The 21,536-nt window shown below is 47.1% G+C and overlaps 4 protein-coding genes across 4 annotated transcripts; 2 read left to right on the top strand and 2 right to left on the bottom strand.

The window, feature by feature from the left end:
- Positions 1 to 6,961: 6,961 nt before the first annotated feature.
- B0H65DRAFT_394803 (uncharacterized protein) lies at positions 6,962 to 7,150 on the top strand (the record flags this gene model as incomplete). Its single annotated transcript, XM_062823762.1, has 1 exon — positions 6,962 to 7,150. A coding segment is annotated over one exon (189 nt), but the record flags the coding sequence as incomplete, so codon positions are not given.
- A 186-nt stretch (positions 7,151 to 7,336) lies between these two features.
- B0H65DRAFT_504715 (uncharacterized protein) lies at positions 7,337 to 9,958 on the bottom strand (the record flags this gene model as incomplete). The annotated part of the gene is made up of 6 exons (XM_062827937.1): positions 7,337 to 7,464; positions 7,507 to 7,554; positions 7,923 to 7,972; positions 8,055 to 8,954; positions 9,228 to 9,618; positions 9,697 to 9,958. 6 exons carry the CDS (start codon positions 9,956 to 9,958, stop codon positions 7,337 to 7,339), a joined length of 1,779 nt encoding a protein of 592 aa, XP_062686050.1.
- Positions 9,959 to 10,493: 535 nt separating this feature from the next.
- B0H65DRAFT_584442 (uncharacterized protein) lies at positions 10,494 to 12,343 on the top strand (the record flags this gene model as incomplete). Its single annotated transcript, XM_062830897.1, has 7 exons — positions 10,494 to 10,626; positions 10,688 to 10,818; positions 10,889 to 10,976; positions 11,248 to 11,508; positions 11,578 to 11,623; positions 11,691 to 11,733; positions 11,793 to 12,343. 7 exons carry the CDS (start codon positions 10,494 to 10,496, stop codon positions 12,219 to 12,221), a joined length of 1,131 nt encoding a protein of 376 aa, XP_062686049.1. The 3' UTR covers positions 12,222 to 12,343.
- A 698-nt stretch (positions 12,344 to 13,041) lies between these two features.
- On the bottom strand, positions 13,042 to 20,975 carry B0H65DRAFT_20259 (uncharacterized protein). The gene has a single exon (XM_062821812.1). The coding sequence runs from the start codon at positions 20,708 to 20,710 to the stop codon at positions 13,115 to 13,117; it is 7,596 nt and encodes a 2,531-aa protein (XP_062686048.1). The 5' UTR covers positions 20,711 to 20,975; the 3' UTR covers positions 13,042 to 13,114.
- Between the last annotated feature and the right edge of the window lie 561 nt (positions 20,976 to 21,536).

The raw sequence follows: 21,536 nt of genomic DNA, 5'->3' as shown, positions 1-21,536 counted from the left end.
ATTATATATAATATATTATCTAACGAAAGTAAATTATATATAAGGAATATACAAATTATATTAATAATTAAAATAAATATTTCCCGCTTCTAAAATTTACCCTCCTTTATTAATCAACATAATTTTATCTACGCTTCGGCATTTTCTTTTTATATTTTAATATTTATAATTTCCGCTTCTATTCGCTTTATAAATATATTTTCAAGTTCGATAACGCGCGCCACTTCTCTATCTCTTTCTTTAATTTATACTTCTCTTACCCTTTAAGCCAATATTCGTAGCCGCAAAGTAAACATTTAAAATAATTAATATTTAATATATATATTAGATTTTTAAAAACATTTTGCTAAGTTATCTAAATTATATCTAAAATTAATTTTAGAATAATAATTAAAAAATATAGCCTCTGTGAAAGATTAATGGTCGCTAAAAGTTTAAAATAATAATATAATCGGAGAATTATTAAATATTAATCTTATTCTATTTTATCGAATAACAATAGAAGGGGGAATTAAAAGATAAAGAGGGGTTATTAAATTAAAAAAAAAAAGTACCTTTTTAACTACTTTCTTGATTATAAGCGTGCTATTCTTCTTCTATTTATCTATATTAAATTAGCCGCTAATATATTAAATAAATTATTAATTTATTTTTAATTTACTATCTGCCTTTATTATATTATAATTTAATCGATTTATTAATAAATTAGCTCGATACCCGAATTTAATATTATACTTTATCCAAATTTATTCGTGTACTATAAAATAGCGATCGAATCTTATATTCCTACTAATAAATTAATTATAATATATTAATAGTAAATCTTAGATATATTAGCGATAAGTTTTTATTAATAGTTTATACGTAAATATAATGACATAGCGAAACAAACCGATAGCTCCAACAATAAAATTATTAATATAATATTTCGACTATATTAATATTTAATCGAAATATATTTTATATTTCTTAATTTATATTAAAGCAAATGCGGTTATACCTAGCGCAAACAATTAAAATATTCTTATTCTAAGCCTAATTCCGAATTTCTTTTTATAAATTATTTATAGAATAATTAATTAGGGCTCTATTCAAGATTTATCTTAGACAAATCTAAAAATAATTATAAATAATCTTTAACTTACATTTTAAATAACAGTAAAATTACATATATTTATTAAGGGTTAAATATATAAGTAACCCTTCTATTTATTAACGAAGTTAAAGATTATTCTTTATACGCTTTTTAATACTACACTTAAAATAAATATAATAAAATCGTACTATATAGCGAACGAAGTATATAGCCTTACAAAGGTAGGGATCTATTTTAAAAATATATACCGAAAAACCTATATCGATTAGTTAGGGAATTAATGAGGATATATTATAAAAAGATTTTTAAAATAAAATAATATACTTATAATTACTTTAAAATCTTAATTTATAGTAATACTATAAAAGCCATCTCTAAATAACTCCTGCTATTTAACTATATATTTATAATCGATTTTAAAAATTTCAAATACCGTTTTAACAGTAAGGGCGTATATTTTCGGCGAATTAATATTAATAAGAATCCGGACAAGAAGAATAATTATCGGAATTAGAAATTCATTAAAAATAAATTCGGGATAACTTAATAATTTATATCGTTTTAATTAGTCTAAGTAAAAGCCCTAAATAATTTCCCTATTTTCTATACTAGAAAGATACTTATAGTTTAATTCGAAGGATGTAACTAAACCTTTACGAAAGAATTCTACTTATTCTTTAAAAAAATTAATAATTATAAAATTAGTCCTATCGTTAAGAACCTTTTAAATCTACTATTAAAAAAATTATTAATTCATCCCTAATAAATCCCGGATATATAAATTTATACGAGTATTTAAATTTTAGTATTTTAATTAATATTCTTATATTATAACTTCAAAGTTCGAAATTCCTAAAGGCTAAATAAGAGCGTAATACTTTTTAATTACTAATCGAACCTAATTAATATTATTAAAATTCGCATAGATTTAGTGAATAGTATTGGTACTATATTCGTTAAATAATTAAATATAGTAAGGATTATAGGTTGAAATTACTAAATTATACATTAATTTCCAATCTGTCCCTAATCTATTAATAATATATTCCGGATTTAGTTATTCTAAATTATATTAAGATTTCCTACCTTCTTTAATACCTATATTAAATTATTAATAATCAATTTAGGAGTTTTATTGGGAGAGGGGGGAGGGGGGGGGGGGGGGGGGGGGGGGTAAGTAAGTATATTAATTATAGGAAATTACAACAATATATAAGATAGTTTAAATATTGATTAGAATATAAAAATTGATAATAATATTATAATTTCGAATCTTAATAATACTATAGCTTTAAACGTAATGAATCTCTAATTTATCGATAATGAATTTTTAATAATTTTAAATATATTGAGGAAAGATTTATTTACTATAGTACGTCCTTTTTATTAATATAGTATTCGTTTTAATATATATTTTAATATATATTAAATTGAATATAAAATACTTTAAATACTCTTTAATAATTAATTTAACGTATAATTAATATTAATTAAAATTATTAAGGAAGTTAGTAAAAAAGTATATTCTCTCTCCCGGCTTCGAATTCTAATACTTTAATTAATAACGATTATAACTAGTAATTATTTAAATAGAAATAAATTTTAAATATAATGCTTATTATTAAAGATATATTTTAAATAAAAACTTACCTTACTTATATACTAAACGAATTTATATAATAATTTCGATTTTTTATAACCCTATATCTCCCAACGCGTCCTAGTCGCCTATACCCAACTAATTTTTAAAATAATATTGATAAAAGACAATTATCTTCAATTGAATTAAAACAATATAATAAATAATTTAGGAATAAATTAATGATAAATCCGTATTTAATAGTTCGCTTAATTAAAAGGACTTCATTTTATTGGAAGCGGACTTTAAATAAAAAGTTTATAATCTCTTCGTTATTTATAATAGTAAACCTTTATTAATACGTTTACTAAATTCGCAGGTTTAAATATTCATAGTATTTAATATGAAAGTATTTATAAATAGTATAATAATATATAGTATTATTCAAATAATTAGACGAAATATCCTTAATAAGCATTTTCCTCTTTATAAAATACTAGATTTATAATATCGTAAATTAATTAAGGATTAATTCTATATATATTACTAATTTATTTCTAACTATTTTACTTTATATACTTCGTCCTACGGGGCTTTAACCTAAACCTCAGTTAAACCCTTAATATATACAACGTAAGCTACACTAAAAATAGAAGAGTCAAAGTATTCTAAAATAGTTATAATATAATATATTATTTAGACGAAATTGGAATATTAATTAATACTATCGGATAAAATAAATATTAGGCATATAATTTCAACTTTTATATAATTAATATTATTATATTATCGATTAATAAGAGATATATTTAAAATATATTAATAATATATTAACTATACTTATTAAAAAAATCTGTTAATATCGATATATTAAGAGGGATTATATCCTTCAACTTCTCTAACTCATTGAATTCGGCCGTTATACTATCTATTTATTCTAAATTAAATATCGTTAATAATTTAATAAAAATTATATTATTCTACTTAATTAAACCGAGCTTAGTAATAATAATTAAAATGTCGGCGTTAATAATATTATCATTAGCTATTTTACGAAAATAATTCAAAGATATATTAAAAATAATTCACAGGCTATTCGTATATAATAAAGAAATGTCGGTCGTAATCAGTTTACAATCGTATTTAAATATATAATCGTTAATATTTAAGAGGAGTATTTAAAAACGCGAATAATATTATTTCTCTATAAGGAACTTTAAGCGAGCGATTAATTATTTCTCTACGGGGAAAGAAAATATTAAGGAGACGAGGGTCGGATGAGAGATTTTTCACAGTATAGGGTCGGTCTTAGCGTATCTACTTAGGTCAGGAAGCTTTGGTAATGGGGTCGGGTCATGTAAGTACTCGTGGAGTAGCGGCCAGCCATCTAGTAGAGCCCTCAGTCGCCTCCGGCCAACGGGCGCGCACCGCTTGGCGCCAGTGCACAGTTGTCAGCAGAATTTCTCGGTTCCAAACTGTCGGGTCTCATCTGGTCTTGTCATTGGCAGAATTTCTCGGTTCCAAACTGTCGGGTCTCATGGCACGTGATTTTCGTTTTTTTTTCTTTCTTTCCTTTTTCGTTTCTTTTACAGTAGGAACCCCTGTTAATGCAACTAATCCGGGCACTATGGAGGATGGCTCGGATTCTTTGCAAAAGAGGGGGTTTTGCATTAAGGGGTGCCTCACTTACATACAAAACTGGGAATCCGGGCCGCAGAAATCTTTTGCATCTAATGGGCCAGTTTGTATGTGTTTGCAAAAGGGGGTGTTTGCATTAACAGGGGTTCCTACTGTATGCCCCGTCCACCATTCATTCCCCTTCCTTACAGCGCAGCGACTCGGAGCCTTTCATTTCTTCCTCTGACCCTCTCTCTCCGTCTCTCTCTCTCCACCGCCGCCGCTGGCAATGCATGATTGACTCCATGCCATGCTGAATGTCGGAGCGGAGCCTCTCATGACCAGCTGCAGAAAGATATTTTTTCGGGTACCCTAGACGGACGAACACCCAAACTCGAAACAAACTTTTTTTCGGATGCAGCTCATCGAATTTGACAGGCTGAGAAGAGGCGGAAGGGGGCGGTCATAACCTAAACTGCTGCAGACCGCATGCTGCAGTACCGGAACTGCCAGGCTGACCACGCTATTGATTTCAAAAACTCTCCAGTTCCAAGCTCTCGGTATCGTCTCCTGTCATGTGAGTGGCAGTTTGTGGGCAGTCGTGATAGTTGTGGCAGTTGTTGAGTGTCTCCTATCGAAAAGTGTTGTTGTTGCGATTGGATCCTACCTCGTTCTCACTCGTCCGCGCCGGTCCTGAAGATGCCTTCGGCTGCTACCGTCCCGAGCAACCCTCAACTTGACGTGGCACCGCATACTGCCTCTTTTTTTTGTATAGCGTATGGGTTGCATGGCACATCAGGCTCCTGTGCCACGATGCCGTTACTACCATTTGACTCGACCCCTGGGGAAGCAGTTGTGGCTTGGTCCAGCTCATTGGCAATTGATTGCTCCAGAAGCCCTGAATGATGCAGGGACAGACAGAGACGGCTCAACCTGTAACGCTGAAGGCGCTGCGCCAAACATTTCGAGATCATGGGAAAGGTTGTGATCAGTCACATCTTTCGGTCGATATCATCGCTATCGGTTCCATCGGGACCGAAAACGACGGATGAGGGACGGCCGTCCCGTGTAGCGAAGTGTGCAACTTCATATTGAAACTTGTCCAATGGTCATCACGGCCGATATACACTCAAGCGAGCTGCAATTCCTTCTGGATGTTCTAAGCGGCGGTCGGTGCTCGGTGGTGGTGGGGTCTTCTTCAGCGTGTGTCTCGTCTCTGCCGGAGAATTGCCGTTCGCGAAGACGGCCAAAGTGAGACCAGCAGGACAGTATGCAGCGAGATGAGTTGCCCTTGGGTTGCTCTGGGGTCCAAATGCTACCTGGCATGCTCCAACCCCGCCTCACGCCATTTCGACGGCTTCTCGGCGAATCAGAACGGCGCTTCTGAAATGGGAAGCGCACTTTTATCGCGCCAAGGCTGGTGCTGAGAGGTAAAATTCCATTTCTGCAGTCACTGCGTGTATTCGTTCGGTGCAACTGGGCCGGCCGACCTGGCCAACTTGCAGAACAAGCGCGGTGATGAGAGTCGTGTGGAGAGACAATGTACTCTTTCTGCCACAGGTACATCGCTTCTTCGGCTTCACAACATTTAGGGGGAGGGGGGTGCACAATTCCATCGTGCCTTGTCCTTGACGCTCAGGTTTGTTTGACAAATTCCCGTGCCTCTTTACGCAATGTGGAGATGCCTCTAGAAGATCGATCCCGCCGTGGGGCCTTCCGCTGCCGTCCGTCAACCGTCCGTCTTGTGATCTTCAACAGCTTCTCAAGAGTCAGGCCGAAAACCCTCTTGTCCTGAACTGCCAAGCGTGATAGCCATGTTATTAGTGCAATTCCGTTCTTCCCCCACTAACCGGAGCCCGTATTTAGTTGGCCGAGCTTATCCTCTTTACTAGTGTAGTACTAGTTCCCTAACGGGGATGAGGTCTCTCGGTACACGGTGCTCTTCTCGAAAATGACGCCAGGTGTTGCGATTAGCTTATTTCCCCCAACTTCTCCAGACCTGCCCAGCTCTGCCCAGAACCGAGAACGATTTCAGTCGCAGATTGTTCCAATAACGCTTTGTGCTTCGAGTTTGGTAGCTTTGCGGGTTTAGGACGGACAATTCGTCGTCAGAGCAGCCACAATTCTAAACATGGAAGGATCAGACACATGTGAATGGTCCGGCTGCCACAATACAAAACGCCCGTCCACGGCGGTGTAGATAGGCGTTGTTGGAACTCGCAAACTTTGCTGGTGTGCTGCCATTTCGGGTCCAGTCAGTTACATAGCTCGAGTTTCGATGTGTCTTGGGATCATGAAGATGAAGAATAATTGTTGTCGAGTGGAGGACAGACTGGGGTACGCCGGGGCTTCTTCTCCTTCCCACTTGGTGCCGTTGCGAACCTCAGTGGTTGGTTCGACCCATGAGCTCCATCGTTAGAACGGACCCGACCCGGCAGCGGTGACATCGGTCCGGTAGTGGATCCCCGAACCATCAAGAGGAGAGATGGGAAACTGACTGATCACGAATACGCTTGTGGGCTTAAATTCAGTTGAAGATGGCTCTCTGCGGATGTTTTGTGGTGTTCGGACAAATGGAAATGAAGAAGAATCCTAGAGACTGGTCTTCGACGACCTTTGTGGTTAGACAATGTTCGACCTTCAGGTACAGGCATCCTAGAATCAGATCTTATCTTGCAGGCTCATTTCTGCCAACTGCCCTTGTGTTTTCCCCTGGACTCGTGCCCTGGACGGTGGAAGCGATCGACGGTGACGGGTTCCCAGTATTCCCCGGCGCGAGCCCTACTGCCCTAGGGGAAAGTGCCCGAGATGGCCTGAAGGATGTTCCTTCCACCTCATCCCAGCGATCCCCATACTGCCAGGGATTTAGCGGAGGACAAGACGGGTGAGTGAACCGCAGGGTGGTTAGGTGAGCGCTAACACCGCCAGGACAGAACGGTGGGTCCGCGGAACGCCAAACTCGTTCGCCTGTTGGCAGAACTCCCTAGCTGCTCCTATTTCCGACGAGATTAGGTTCTCGCTTTTGCTTTTTCCACCCCATCACTTCATGATATCTTATTGGTGTTGACCGCCATCATCCCAGTCCCGGGTGCGCGTCCCTCCAGCCCTTGACATTCGGGGATCGGGTTTGTTTGTCCCCGCTGGAGACGGCCAGTGGAAATCGTCGGCTGCCCTGTTGGAAGTCGCAATGACGGTTATGATGCCCGAATCCGACGAACTGCTTCCTCGATATGGATGAAGAAGGTGCTTCCATCACAAGGTTCTATGAGCACACACTGCAGTGGGACATCAGGGAAATCGGTCCTTAATCTCCAGGTGCGACCTGCCTCCTCGCAGTACAGCTGTCGGGCACCTGCAAAACCGCATCGATGGCATCTGAAAGACCTTGTTGCTGTTCATCCTTGCAATGACCTAGTGATATGGAGTTGGATCCTAGGGCGTGTGACAGAAAGGTTACAACACACACCTTATTCACATCACGCTCTTGTCAGGTTCTCCAGGCTGAAAAGTGTTTGTCATTCATCCTGGTATACTAGAAAAGGAGCTTACACAGCGGCTTCAACTCTTCAGGGGAGCTTCTCAGTAGGGCAGCTGTGGCCAGGGTCTGCAGTTTATCCCGCCATTTTATACGAGTGACTGTGTAGGAAAAGATGCTGGTGGTGGCCGGTGTCACCGAGGAGCTGAGACACTGTTGACGATTGAAAGCCTCAATGACCAACATGGCGTTCTGGCTAGGCTTCTTTAGGGTCATCTCTGGTCGACCTGAATCTCCATTGTCCATCTTCATCCCTGTACATGGCAATCCGGATATTCCCAACTCTCCCCATCAAGCCATCTGGCACGTCCATGCCATCCCCAACGTGGGCATGGATGTTGTCGTCGACTCGGACGAACAACATGGGCAACGCATCTCCTTTCCAGGCAGACACGCCATGACGAGCACTGATAACAACGGTGCGAAAGAAGTAGTAGAAACTGATCAGTAGCATGCAGCCGGGATAGAACATCCACCACCACTGGACTCTAATGAAAGGGGCGAGCTGAGTGGCAGATCCAGCATAAACCTTGGTGCCGCCTAACCCGTTGGAGAGTCTCCCATTGACACGAAACTCGGCTGTCATGGCTTGCGTGAAGCTCTCCATCCAGGCTTGCAGGGTATTGGTTGCGTTCCACATGGCTTCAACCCAGTCCGAGGAGTAATCTAACATGTTTGTGTCGGCGCGGACCACTCCAGACGTTATATCAGCCATGAACGTTCGCAAAGCGGTTATGGCCTCATTGGATACTGAGTAGGTCGTCGTGTTGTCAGCATTCAGATGCTCGGGCAGGCCGATGAAGGAATATCCAGCGCCGTGGAGATTGCCACCACCGGCATGTGCAAGTTCCGTGGTGGACCAGTTTCCCACAATGGTCTCATTGTGCGTTCCATCAAAGACCAGGAGCTTGAAACTCTGGACACAGAACCATAGAGCACACTCGGTACCCGTGACCGACAATCCCTGATCCTCAGATTGGACGAGGGAGAGCATGTCAAAAACCGAGAAGTAAGCCCGGTTTGTCGACTTGATTGGATGAGATGTCCCGTTGGACGGAGCGACTTTGAAGATGTTGAACTCGGCTGCTGGATCCATGGGAACATCCAATGTATTACCGGAGTCAACGCTGTATGTGCACATGCGTGAAGTTTCATTGCAAGTTGATGAGACGTTGGTGACTGTGATACACTCCCCACAAGCCGCCAGAGTCGGGAACACTGGCCAAGAACAGTTTCCAGTCTCGCAGTACACAGGAAGCCTGGGCATCTCGGTTGAGATGATGCCGCTGTAGATGGCTGCCTTTGTAGAGAGCGAAGGCACCAAGTCTCCAAGGTAGCCTCCTCGCCTCATGTAGGCGTCCTAGACCTCGGATCGTGGAGGAGGCGGTGCCGGACCGTACCCACGGTTGAGAATTCGGGGACGCTGCTCAAAGAGAACCATTTGCTGGCTGAAGGTCTCGAACCAGTGTGATAGGATAATGATAAGCGCACCGATACACCCAAGATGTTTGAGCTTCATCCGCCAGAGCAAGCGCAAGCTGCCTCGTATTCCCCGAGACGATCCGTCAAAGACACTGAAGTCCGACAGCAGCGCATCATGGTTGTAACGTTGTTGCGAGATTTCCGATACCCAAAGCCACGCGCCTTGGCTTAGGCAAGAGCCAACGAAGGCCATGAGTGAGATTCGGAAGATTGTGACCATGACAAGGAGGACTGAGTCAAATTGTACTCCGACACCCAGTTCAGGCACAAGCTGGTTGTCGTAGTATCTGAGGAGGGTCACCAGCCCAACTGCCGTGGAGACGCATATGATGGCGTACCAGAACTCTTGCTGCCACTAAGCTGCGTAGGTGAAATGCTTTCTGGCACGAACCCTCCGGCTGGGGCGAGGTGGCACTCCCTGTTTCTCCAGCTCTGGTCCCAGGTCAATATCAGTGAAGGCCTCGTAAACTTCATCTTTGTCTGGGTGGGAAGTAAAGGCCGTGTCTCGACGTTCTTCTGGCTGTTGGGAATCGATTCGGTGACTGGCCCTGGGAGATAAATGCTCAGATGGTTCTCTGATGCTACTGATGGGTACATGGCGGCGAGTACTGCTCTCGCTCACTCTGTCGCCTCCAGCCCAAGGATCCATTGCGCAAGACGGAGGAGCTTGGATGGTTGAGTGCCTTGAAAATGTCTTTTAAGGTGTAGCTGTTGAAAGATGCTATCGAGGTCCTGCGCAGACGGATTCTAGGTGGTGATAGGTCGGATATCGTGGTTAAAGATATTAGGTAATGGACATAAGATGGTGATGTGGTGATGGAGAGAGATTCTCTTGAAATGGGGCGATAACTCGACTGGTCACCGCAAAACAAACTTTGCTCCATTGGGAAAGAACGAGGTTGCCTCCATCTCAATTGCATCACGATTACTGGACCTGCCGCGACTTCCCATGTCAGCTTATCTAGCATGCTGCAACCGACAAAGGGCATTGAAAGGCGGGGCGGCAGGAAATCTGCAATCGAGGACGGGAAGGCACGGCCTGGTATAAGGACCTTGACGGCCATGATTCTTTTGGCCATCTTCACCTTTTCCTTCCTGGAATGCGGAAACTATTATCAGCTTCAGGATAGCTGTTCCTTCCATTTCTTTGGATATTAATGATGCCTGATTTTACGTCAATCAGCATGAGATCATTCTTGGGGTTGTTCTCCCTCGGCATGGGCGGGGTAGTAGCTCACGGTACCCCTCATTCTTCCTCCTCCTCATTCTTCCTCCTCCTCATCCTCCTCCTCCTCATCCTCATCCTCCTCCTTCTGGGTTTCCAGCAACAACAGACAACATCCAATCTCCCTTGACAATCCAAGTGTGGACGACATAGACATCCTGACGGGAAGTCAGTTCCACGGACTCAAGACGTTCGGCAGCCTTCCGTATGTGAATTGTTTTTCGGACGAAGAAGCGGCCTCCAAGAAGTACGACATTGCTGTTCTTGGCGCTCCCTTTGATACAGTCAGTCTTGTTTCTTTCCTCTTTGACAAGATTAGTCCAGTTGTCTTACCCGAAATACACTTTCTTGCAGGCTGTTACCGGACGACCAGGAGCCCGCTACGGGCCGACAGGAATTAGGGTCGGGAGTCAACGCCTCGGAGGATTCGATTTCTACACGGGTAAGTATGTTTCAGCTTTCAATCTCTCCGCGGCACTCGCTGCGGTACCACCATGATCTCAAAGACCAAAGGACCCCAAGTTCCCCAATGCAATGTGTGTCTCACAAAGAGTACCCCTCGAGCTAAGTACTGTACCTCCAAAGTACACGATGGTAGTCAATATAGATTATAGCTCAACACCAACCAAAACCCCACCAAGAGTACTACTCGGAAATTGTCAAGGTCACCGCTCCCAGATTTCCAACTAACTCGATGTGATGGTCACTTGCAGACGAAGATGCATTGCATGACTGGGCTACCGTTGTGGACTGCGGCGACGCCACCTTGACCTGGCTCGACAATACCGTTGCCTTCAAGCAGCTCGACAAGGCGCACAGAGTCATATCCGGACGGCCCACGGCCAACGACACGGTTGCAGCCGTGCCGAGAATATTGATGTTGGGCGGTGATCACAGCACCACTCTGTCGGCACTGCGATCAACCTTTCACCGATGGGGTCAGGTGTCCGTGATCCATTTCGATAGTCACATTGGTGAGTTGTCTTGACGCGGAATATCTGTGTATCGATGCGGCGGCCTAGTGGACACTAACCTCACGATAGACACATGGAATCCTGACGTTCTCGGAGGCGGCATCTCCGATTATGCGTAAGTCGATCTTCAGACCGGAGCACCCAGCGAGGTTCAACAACTCTAACACATCCTCTTGGCACAGAGGCATCAACCACGGAACCTTCCTCCACATCGCCCACGAAGAAGTAAGGTCCCCTCATTGAATGCCCATAACATCCCCCAGTCACTAACACAAAGTTCCCAGGGCTTAATCCGCAACACCTCCGTCCACGCCGGCACTCGCGGCCCCATCATCAAGCGCAGTGACCGTGCTAACGACAAGCGCTGCGGCTTCACCGTCATCACAGCCCGGGACATCGACAAGCACGGGATCGACTGGATTATATCGACCATCAAGGCCCGGGTGGGTGACTCGAGGGTGTATATCAGCGTCGACATTGACGTCTTGGATCCGGCGTTTGCTCCGGGCACGGGGACCTCGGAACCCGGCGGGTGGTCTACGAGGGAACTACTGACTATCATTGACGGGCTGAGAGGCTTGTCTGTTGTTGGGGCGGATGTGGTAGAGGTCAGCCCGGCTTATGATAATAAGGGGGAGACGACGGTTCTAGCTGCTGCGCAGGTTGGGTTGTCGCTTATTAGTTTGATGGTTGCTAAGCCGGTGAGTGATTGATGGCAAGTGATTGTGTTGGCTAGTCTGGCATTTTTGCTGGGTAGTGATCATGGTGAATCTGAGGAAGACTATCGTGGAAAGTTAGTAACATGAACGAGGAATAAAAGAAAAAGAGGGAGGGGAAGGGGAACGGGGGATGGGGGATGGGGGATGGGGGACGGGGGATGGGGGACGGGGGACGGGGGACGGGGGGAACTGACCGGCCTCTCACCAGGATAGACAGCGTCGCTGTTTGTAAGCATTCCCAATCAGAAGTCAGATCAAGGGCACAAAAGGAAGTAGATGGATAGATGACTGAATTGATTACCACTTTTCAACAGACAATTGGGCAACGGACCAAGACTCACTTTCCCCTTTTCATTCTGTCTGACAGGTGAACACAACAGCAAAACGCCGTGCTTAACAATAATGATAACAACAATGCAACAGACAAAAAACAAGACTGCGGCCTAACAAACTCTTCTGATTCCTCATTTTCCCCATCCCACAGCCACACCGGTGTCATTGCACCATCATGCTCTCCATTCCCAACACATACCCACCTCTCAACCATATCCTCCTCCCATATGCTTCCTGTCCTACCACCTCCTACCCTCGACCACCTTTTCACTCCATCCCCCTCACCGACCCCCTCACCGACCCCCTAATCGACGGAGTAACATCCCCCGCGAACCTCGTCCTAGGAGCAGGACCAACAACAGCCTTCAAGGAAGGATTGCCGGTAGGGCCCAGGGCACTTCCAAAGTGATGCCAGCAATTAGGTGCTTGGAGAATATACCTATAATCATAGAGGAAAAGGAGAAGTATCCAAGAATGTGTCAGCAGGCAATTTCAACGTCCACTCCAACCACCCCTCCCTCATCCGTTCGAACACCTTGTTCATGCGAACATGATTAAACCAACCCCCTCAACAAAACCAACCCCCCATCCCTCCCCCTCGTAACCAAGCACGTAAACCTCGCAGGACCAAAAAGCACATACCTAGCCATAGCCTCTCGAAACCGACTCTTATACTCCTTCGGACTCGTCACCGTCGGCCTGTTCCTCCCTCCCCCCGCAAACCCCCTGTCTTTAATCCAACTCTCGAGGCGTTTATCCCACGTCCAAGTGCGGATGCAATCGATAATGCCCACCACCAACTCCTTCTTGTTCTCGTCGACGGCGATCATGAGACTGTAATCCATCACGTTTTGTCTTGCCAAAAAGAGGGTGTCGTTCCAGACGGATGCTCGGAGCAAACGTTTGGAGTGCTCCCGTGCAAAGAGGGGAGATTCCCAGATGTACTCGACCATGTTTTCGTCGAGCAGGACTTCGTTTTGTTCGCCGGTCGATTGGATTTTGCGGTTGCGCATGGACCCTTTTAGGTCGAAGGTGCGGGTGGGGGAGCGGTCATAAAACAAATTTTCCATGAGCAAAAGGTCGAGTTTGACTTCGGTGTTGGTGAGCGGGTTTTTGATGATTACTTGGAAGAAACCGAGCATTTTGGCGATGACGGAGGGGAGGTCATGAAACAAAGCTTGGGCCATGAATTCAAAGTAGACGGGCGCGAAACCAAGGAAGGCCGAGGTTTCGATGGGGGAAAGGGATTTCATGACTAGTCGGTCGTCGAGCGTCTTGAGGAAGACGGACTTGGTTTTGCCGCCTTTGGAGTCCCATTTCAAGCAGCGAGACAAGGACTCGATGATACGGTCGCCGACGCCGCACTTGCGCCGCAGGGCGTCGAATTGCTCGGCGAAGAAGATCTTGCAGGTGAACTTGCCGGAGCCTTCCGTGAATTGGAACTTGAGGTGGGTGCCGAAGGGGCGGAGCATGCTTTGTTCGAGTTCGGCTTCGCTGAGGTCGGGACCGGCGCCGCCGCCCTTGATTTCTAGCATGCCGCTGTCGCTGCTCTCTTCGGGATCCTGGGATGGTAGCTCCTGTTGTTGCTGCTGTTGCTGCTGTTGCTCTTTCTGCTGCCTTTGTTGTTGTTGCTGCTGCTGGGTTCTCCTGGAGTTCCTTCGGATGTTTCGAAGTTGGATGTGGTAGTCCATGGAGTTCATCGCAAAGGCGACAACAGAACTTGGCTCGTCTTCTCTGACAATCACGTTAGAGTCCGTGAACATGTGATCGGTCGAATTGTAAGGGTAGTCAAGCGCGGGCCATCCACTGGCGGAGCGTTCAGCCCAAAAGTTGGTGAGCATAGTCATGAGGCTCTTCCTTTGGTGTTTTGGTAGCTCCTCAGGTATTTCCTCACTTGGCTCGATGGATGCAGCCAGGTCCCTGACATCAGTCGGGATATCGTCATACGTATATGTTGACCGGTCGGCATCACTTTCTGCACCTTCTTCATCGGACTCGGCTTCGCTCTCGTGTTGTCCTTCGTCTGCGTCCGCTTCGTGGTCCCGATCTTCAGGAGTAGGTTCTCGGGATGGGATCTCAACTGACGAAGTGCGGCCCTGGTCTGCAGACAATCTGGCATGATCCCCTTGGGCTTGATCTGGCGGAGAGGAACCCTCCATTGGCCTATTGTCCTTCGAGTCCTTGTCACCAGGGTGGCCCTCTTCCGCAGTACCGGGTTCCTGAACAGCCTGGTCGACATCCTCGTAGATCTCCACGATGGCCTTGGTAGTCGAACGTGGCAGATATGCACGTGGAAAAGACATCTTGGCCTGCCGCTCTCTCTTGTCCTTGATTCGCTCCTTCTCAAACTCTCGACTCAACTCCTCAAAGTGACGCGCAAGAGTGAACACCTTCGAATTCCTATGCCGATAGCGTGGGATAGCAGAAGGACGGATCTTCATCCCAAGGAACTTCTTATCTCCCTTGAGAGATGAGCCCTCTCCTGTTGCCCGCGCAAGATCACCCGGCTCAGGCATCTTATGCTCTTTAGCCTTCGGAATGGCGGACTGTAGCTTCGGAATGGCTCCCACTGGCTGTGAAATGGCCCGTGTTAAGGGAGGCGACACCGTCAAACCCGCCTTACGGGATGACGTGCGCTCCGGTACAATAGGCCTGAAACCTTCCATCGAACCCTCACCGCCGGCGGCGGAGGTGCTAGCCTCAGGCATGGCTGCCTGTTGTTCTCGGCGTTTGAGTTCGATCGTTTCAGCCAAAGACAACTCGCCACCGGTAAATTGAGGTGCTTCGTTGAGTTTTGAGAGAGGTGTCGGTAGTGGTGTGGGGGTTGCGGCTGTGACGATCGGCGTTGGCTCGTTGACTGTGACTTTTGCTGCTTCCAGAACCGGATCCGCCCCATTTCTAATGAGCGTGGGCGAGGATGCAGTTGCAAGGTCAAGAGGCTCGACTCTTCCCAGAATGGACCCGGCTTCATCCACTGCTTCCCCCCTTACCACAGAAACAGGTTTGGTCGCGGAAGACACTGGAGAATGCGTCTTGGGGCTAGGGCCTTCATCTTCCGTTGGCTGCGATGGCTTTTCTTTCATTTCCGGTTCGCCGGCGTTGGCATTGGAGTGAGTTGCCTCAGAGGACGGCTTCTCCCCAAGTTCAGAACCTGAGGATCCGGATTTTGGGTCAAACATCTTCTTCAGCTGGATAATAGTCAACTGGCGAACATCTTTGTCCGAAAGGAAGTCGGCCTCAAATTTGGTAAAGGCCACGTCCCATTCAGTAGCTCTCTCCGCCATCTGACGTATAACTCCGTTCATGGCAAGAACCTCGTAGTACTTTGAGCCCATGTAGGCGTCCTGAAGGTCTTGAATCAGCTCGGCCTGGTCCTCTTGTACCTTCTTTGTCATTCTTTCCACTTCGGCTTTGCAGTGCTCCGTTTTCTCCGGCAAGACGCTGTCGATTCTGATGCTCTTCAACCTGGCCTTGACCGAGTTGATAAAGCGGTTCCAGCGCTCTTCTGCCTTGGTAAAGACTTCATTCTTCAACCTCAGGTCATGGTCTACCTTCCATGTGATTCTTGACCTAGGGACAATGATTTCGTACAAGTCGATCGGATCGTAGTGTATCCTGACGGCAATGTCGCGATATAGGTAGTAGAAGAACCGAACATGGTCTTTCTGATGATCATGAGGGCATCCTGTCTCTGGACGAAGGCGTAAACCACGGCTCCAGAACGATAATTCCAGATACTTCGAGAAAGAATACTTCCAGGTGCTCACAGACATGGGCATCAGCCCGAAATGGTTGTTGCACACCTTGCAGTAATTCCACATGCAGATTCCGGTGCCATCTTTCCAACCATCTCTTTCGTGTGGTCTCTCGGGGAAGTTCTCTGGCCATTTTGGCTTGTCCTCCACCATGACCGTGATTCGCGCGTTTTCGTGAACATACGTCTGGTAATGCTCAAACATCTTTCGGTCACATCCATTGGAGTGACAGATTGAGTCAGCGCTTTCGCAGACGTCCTCGATGTACTGCCCCAGGGTGCAGTCTTGGTACATCCCACTATGTGCGTCCGGAGTTTCCCTATAGAACTCAAAAGCCACGACGCTGGGCTCCGTGCATGGGACTTGGGTCACATTACACGTAACCGAGTACAGAACAACGATGCTCTGGTGTGAGTGAGGATCAAATAGGTCGAGGCTTCCCTGGATGTAATTCTCCCACTGCTTGGTTTGGGTCTGGTAGTTGTACAAGGCCTTGTCATATTCCGCATCGTAGACAGCATGAAGCACCTCCATGATGTGGCGCGGGGCCTTTTGGCCGAGTTCATGCACCATTTCAGGCTTGATAAGCTGAAATTGCCTAGGCTGAGGCTCACTCTTCTCGCTTTCTCCGAGTTCTTCGACGATGTCCTGGTCACGAAGACGTTTGAGATACACCAGACGCCTCTCCTGCTCTCGGGCTTTCATGAGCAGGTATGGTTGAGTGAACTTGACGAAGGGTGATGCAGAGAGGATTCTGGTCTCGTATTTGGCGACCATGTCACCATAATATGTGGGCATAGGCAAGTCTTCCGCACCTTGACCTTCATGTGTTTCGGACTCAGCCCGAATTAGTTCCTCCTCGGTCTCCTCCTTGATTGATGAACTCGTGTTGAGGGCGGCAGCTGAATGTTCCTCAGTCGAGGTTATGCTCTCGACAGTCTCATCGGTCACTTGAGAGGGTTCAGGGGGCTGATTATGTTCGGGGCTGTGTTCGGCCATCCTGTGAGCGGGGGGGTTTTCCTCTGGTGGTGTGCTTGGAGTTGTTGAAAACGGGACCTGACTGCCATCACTCAGGAGCTTCGTGGTTGACCGGGGGGGAGACTCGAGCTTCGGAGGCACATGAACGAATTCATCGCGCATCAAGCAGGATTCGAGCTTGAGGTTGTAAACCACGTAAACCATGAACTCGGTGATCCTCTTCATGCGGGATAGGATCTCAGTTGACCCACCGCGAAGAGCAATAGTGCAGCCGCGCTCTTTCGGACAGCCGGAGATGAAGATGTACGTCTTCTTCCTTCCTTTGAGCTCCTTGTTGACAAAGGTCTTGACCTCGAAATTTTGACAGGTTCCGACGCGGGCACCCAAGCTTAGCATATCCATGGATGAAATGATAGGAATGTTGGCAATTCTGGAGACAGCCTCAATAACTGACGGCTTGACGTTATACACGACCGCGACCTCGGCTTCCGAAAGATATTGTAAAGCCACGCCAGAAACGTTCTTTTCGACGAGCAACACCCGAGGCTCGAGGTTTAGGATTCTGTTCACCACCATCCTCAGATACTCCTTTTCCTGCTCTATGACCGGCTGCAAGCTCATAAAATGCTGCTCCTGGTGCCGCTGATACTCGATTGGGAAAGTGATGATGACGATTTTGGGATTCTCGATTTTGCGGGGCATGGTCTTGAGGGCCAAGTTCTTGGAAAAGACAACTCCATGGACGTAAGCAGTATCGCCGGGTTTGCCGCCGGGTATCTTTTTCAACTTGATCCAGTGTCGAATGTCCATGTCATCTCCGTTGCGGACGTCCGGATCGACGTCATCAGCACACCTGTCAAGGATTGGGATGAGGGCCTTTTCCCACGCTGCAGGGTTGGGAATTTCCGCGTCGTTCAAAAGCTGCCGGAAGAGCTTCTTGACGTGGTTCATGCTTATGGGGTTGAGTCCACCGGTTGGTGACCTGCCCTCGAAATAAGAATCCCTTCTACTGAGTGCAGATGCTTCGACAACTCCAGGATTATCCCACATAGATAAGGCGTCAGCTGAGGCACCAGTGTTTAACATGATGCTGAAGATACCAGATCTCGGGCGTGGTGACCGCAGCGGGTGGCCCGTGACACTTGCAGTGCTGAGGTTTCTCTTTCTGGTTGGCCGGGTATGGAGATTGAGAGTTGGTAAACCAGTGTCTTCGTGGCCTCTGCTGGTATAACTAAGTCCGCTGATGCTCTTCTCGCCGTGGCGGAACCTATGTTTTCTAAAGCCCATGCTGGCTTTGTCGGGATCAAGGCTGGCCGCTGGCACATCATTGCTGTTCAGGGTTGCAAATATGCTACTCATTTGTTCGTCATCGGTTGACTCGTCCGACATATAGGGGGCAAGTTCTGGGTCAATGATATTGTCGTCGTGGAACGCGCTGAATTTGGATTTTCTCCCGAGTTCTTCGCTGGCAGGCTTGCGAAAAGGCGCCCTGTCATCAGTCGTAGTAGACTTGAATCTATTCAAGAAGGTATGTTTTGAATGAAGCCTGCGGTGACTAGACGACTGTGGTCGGCCCGCCGCAAGTGATCTCAGCGACCGAGATGATCCTGGGCGGCTGAGCTGTGGCATATCAATCTCCAGAACGGCCGAGTGACGATTGCTATCACCAACTCGGCGTGTGGCTGGAATCGCCATCATGGGCGTTTTGGCGGACCTTGTGTCATTCGCTTGCTCCGTTCGCTCGGCAATACTAACCTCGTCATCCGCCTGAGGTCTAGCTGGAAGAGGAGGCGGCTTAGTCTGGTTGGAACGAAAGATGGTGGGCAAAAAGGGCTCATCCGCTGAATCATCGGATCCGCTTTCATAGCGGCGGTTTATGACCTCCAAGCAATTCTTGCAGACGCGAAGGGTTCCCTGAACGCCAAACTTCTGCCCGGAAATGGTAGAGGTGCATTTTGAATCGAAGATGCAGCCACAAGTGCGGCAGTGGTGCTTGCGCCGAAAGGCAGTAAACGGGCTACCGCAGGCAAAGCATTCTTTGGTGGTTTCGTCTTTCATCCAGAACTCTTTGCTCAGGACCTGCTTCCTCATCATTTCTAGTCTAGCATTGACGACCTCGGGGGCTCCCTCGTTTGTGGTGGTGCCTGGTATTTTCATGGCTCCAGATTGCAACCTCTGTGGTTTGACATTATGAGTAAAAGAGTCATGATAGACAGTGCTGTGAGCTGATGTGCTAATGGGGCTAGGCTCTGCCTTGCCGGGTTCCATAGACGAGGACCTGGAGTGGCTATGACCTCTTGACTGACTTATACGGTCAATAATGGCAGGCCTTCGCTTAACTTGGTTGGTCTCGGACAAGCGCGACGAGGCAGAGGAGATGCGCACATCTGGTATAGGCCTAGAAGGGCTCATGGGGCTGTCGATGCCGCCGTCGATACTCACGTCGTCCTCCCTTCTACTGCGCGCCAAAGCGGCCGTCGTGCTATCTACACTTGTTCTCACGGCGATGGTAGGCGGCGTGGATCCGTCACCATGTCTGCTGATGCTCCGCCGGCTAGAGCCCCAACTTGAGGGCTCTTCGAGGTGTCTGGCAGGACCCCTAGAACTATCCCTTTCGAAAGGCCCTTTTCCCATGAAGGGGGCAACGGTAGGGCTGGCAGTGGTTGACTGGGGCGTCCTTCCCGTCCTCGGAATTGTCTGTGCGCTCGAGTTTCCAGTCTTGAGGCTCTGCAGCGTAGTAAGTGATGGTGGTCTGGTTGTCTGTGAGGGGGACTGGAGGTCTGCCGGTATGGTGGTTGGCGAAACCGGTGATGTGCCGGCAGACCTGGCGGGTGGGATCTCGAGAGAGGCGGGCCCATCAAAGGTGTGCCTTGCCTCAAAGGGTGACTTGTTATTGAAGAGCGACTTTGCATCAAAGGGTGACTTTGCATCAAAAGGCGACTTGATGGATGAGCTATCTCCCTTGGGAAGGGAGGGAATCGATATCTTGGCGCTACTGTTGTTGGAGCTATTGGGAATCGGGCTCTTGGGATTCTTGGACGCGGCATCCTGGGTGTTAGTAGAACTTTCGGCCTCCTGGGCAAAAGATTTCCCTGCCACCCCGACGACCTCCTTAAGACGGCTGTAGAGACCACTCAAGCCTTGTTGTACCAACTCGCCCGTAGTTCCCTTGCTCTCGGCGACAGGCACAGTAGGTGGAGGAGGCGGGGCGAAATCGTTGAAGGTGGTCAGGACCCCAGACTGGCTTGCCGTATTGTGAATTCGGTCAAGGGTATGAGCGAGCTGTTCCTGGTTGACATGGGAAGAGATGGAGAGAGCGGCCATGGAGTCGCGACGGCCGCCCGGATAGTCGGACTCGGAGGAATGGTCGCCATTGTTGGAGCGCGAAAGGGGACCAAGGGGGAGCTTGAATGCCATCTCGGCGGAAACTGACGACAAAGATGTCGTTGCTAATCCAGGAGGTGAAGAGGGTCGGAAACCATCCTTTATCAGGTACACTCTCTAGGTGACGTCGGGCAGGCGGTATGGTCATGGGTACTCGTCAGTCAATCGCAGAAGGGTATAAAGGCGGAACACGAAGGCGGCAACCTGGACATGGAATGGGTTATATCTTGAAGTCTGTATGCCTGATAGCCGGTTCTGGCGCCGTCTAGCTCAGGTTTCGTCTTGTTGTTTGGGTGTCTAGCGATAGTTTGCCCCGCGGCCAAGCCTAGCCTTGTAGCTCACAGGTTCGTCGTTATCTAATAGGGGACCAATGGAAAAAAGGATAAAGGACCTATCATATGGGTCAGATTCATTGAGTTGGTTAAGGTTCCCGCTTTCAAGATCCCAGCTGTTGGGCCGCCTGGGTTCCGTGGTTGGGTGGTGATTGGGTGGTGATTGTATGATCTGAAGAAGACTCACGACAAGTTGGGAAAGAAATGGACTTTTGACGGCCAGCCAGCTGCCAGCCCAGCGGAACGGGAGAAAAAAAAGTGACAAAAGTCGCAGTGGTAGGTACGGATGGAATCGTGGAGAACATCAATGGCCGGATGACGTGGGGTGCATCAGACAAGGGAGAAACACCCAGTCATGAATCAGATTCGGAAAAGAAGGGTCCAGCAAAGTAAGGTATGTGTGTATCCCGCGTTTAAATGGTTCACATGTTGATATGTAAAATGTTGTTTGGTTGGAGGGGAAGAGGTGCAGGATCGCCAATGGCCAGCCAAAGTCGTCAGGGTGCAGTTGAATGTTGCACTGTTGC

The sequence above is a fragment of the Neurospora tetraspora genome (assembly GCF_033439725.1).
Source record: "Neurospora tetraspora strain CBS 560.94 chromosome Unknown B0H65scaffold_1, whole genome shotgun sequence".
Classification (NCBI taxonomy): Eukaryota; Fungi; Ascomycota; class Sordariomycetes; order Sordariales; family Sordariaceae; genus Neurospora; species Neurospora tetraspora.
The sequence above is the reverse complement of the archived record's forward strand: the minus strand, read 5'-3'. Positions and strand labels throughout refer to the sequence as shown.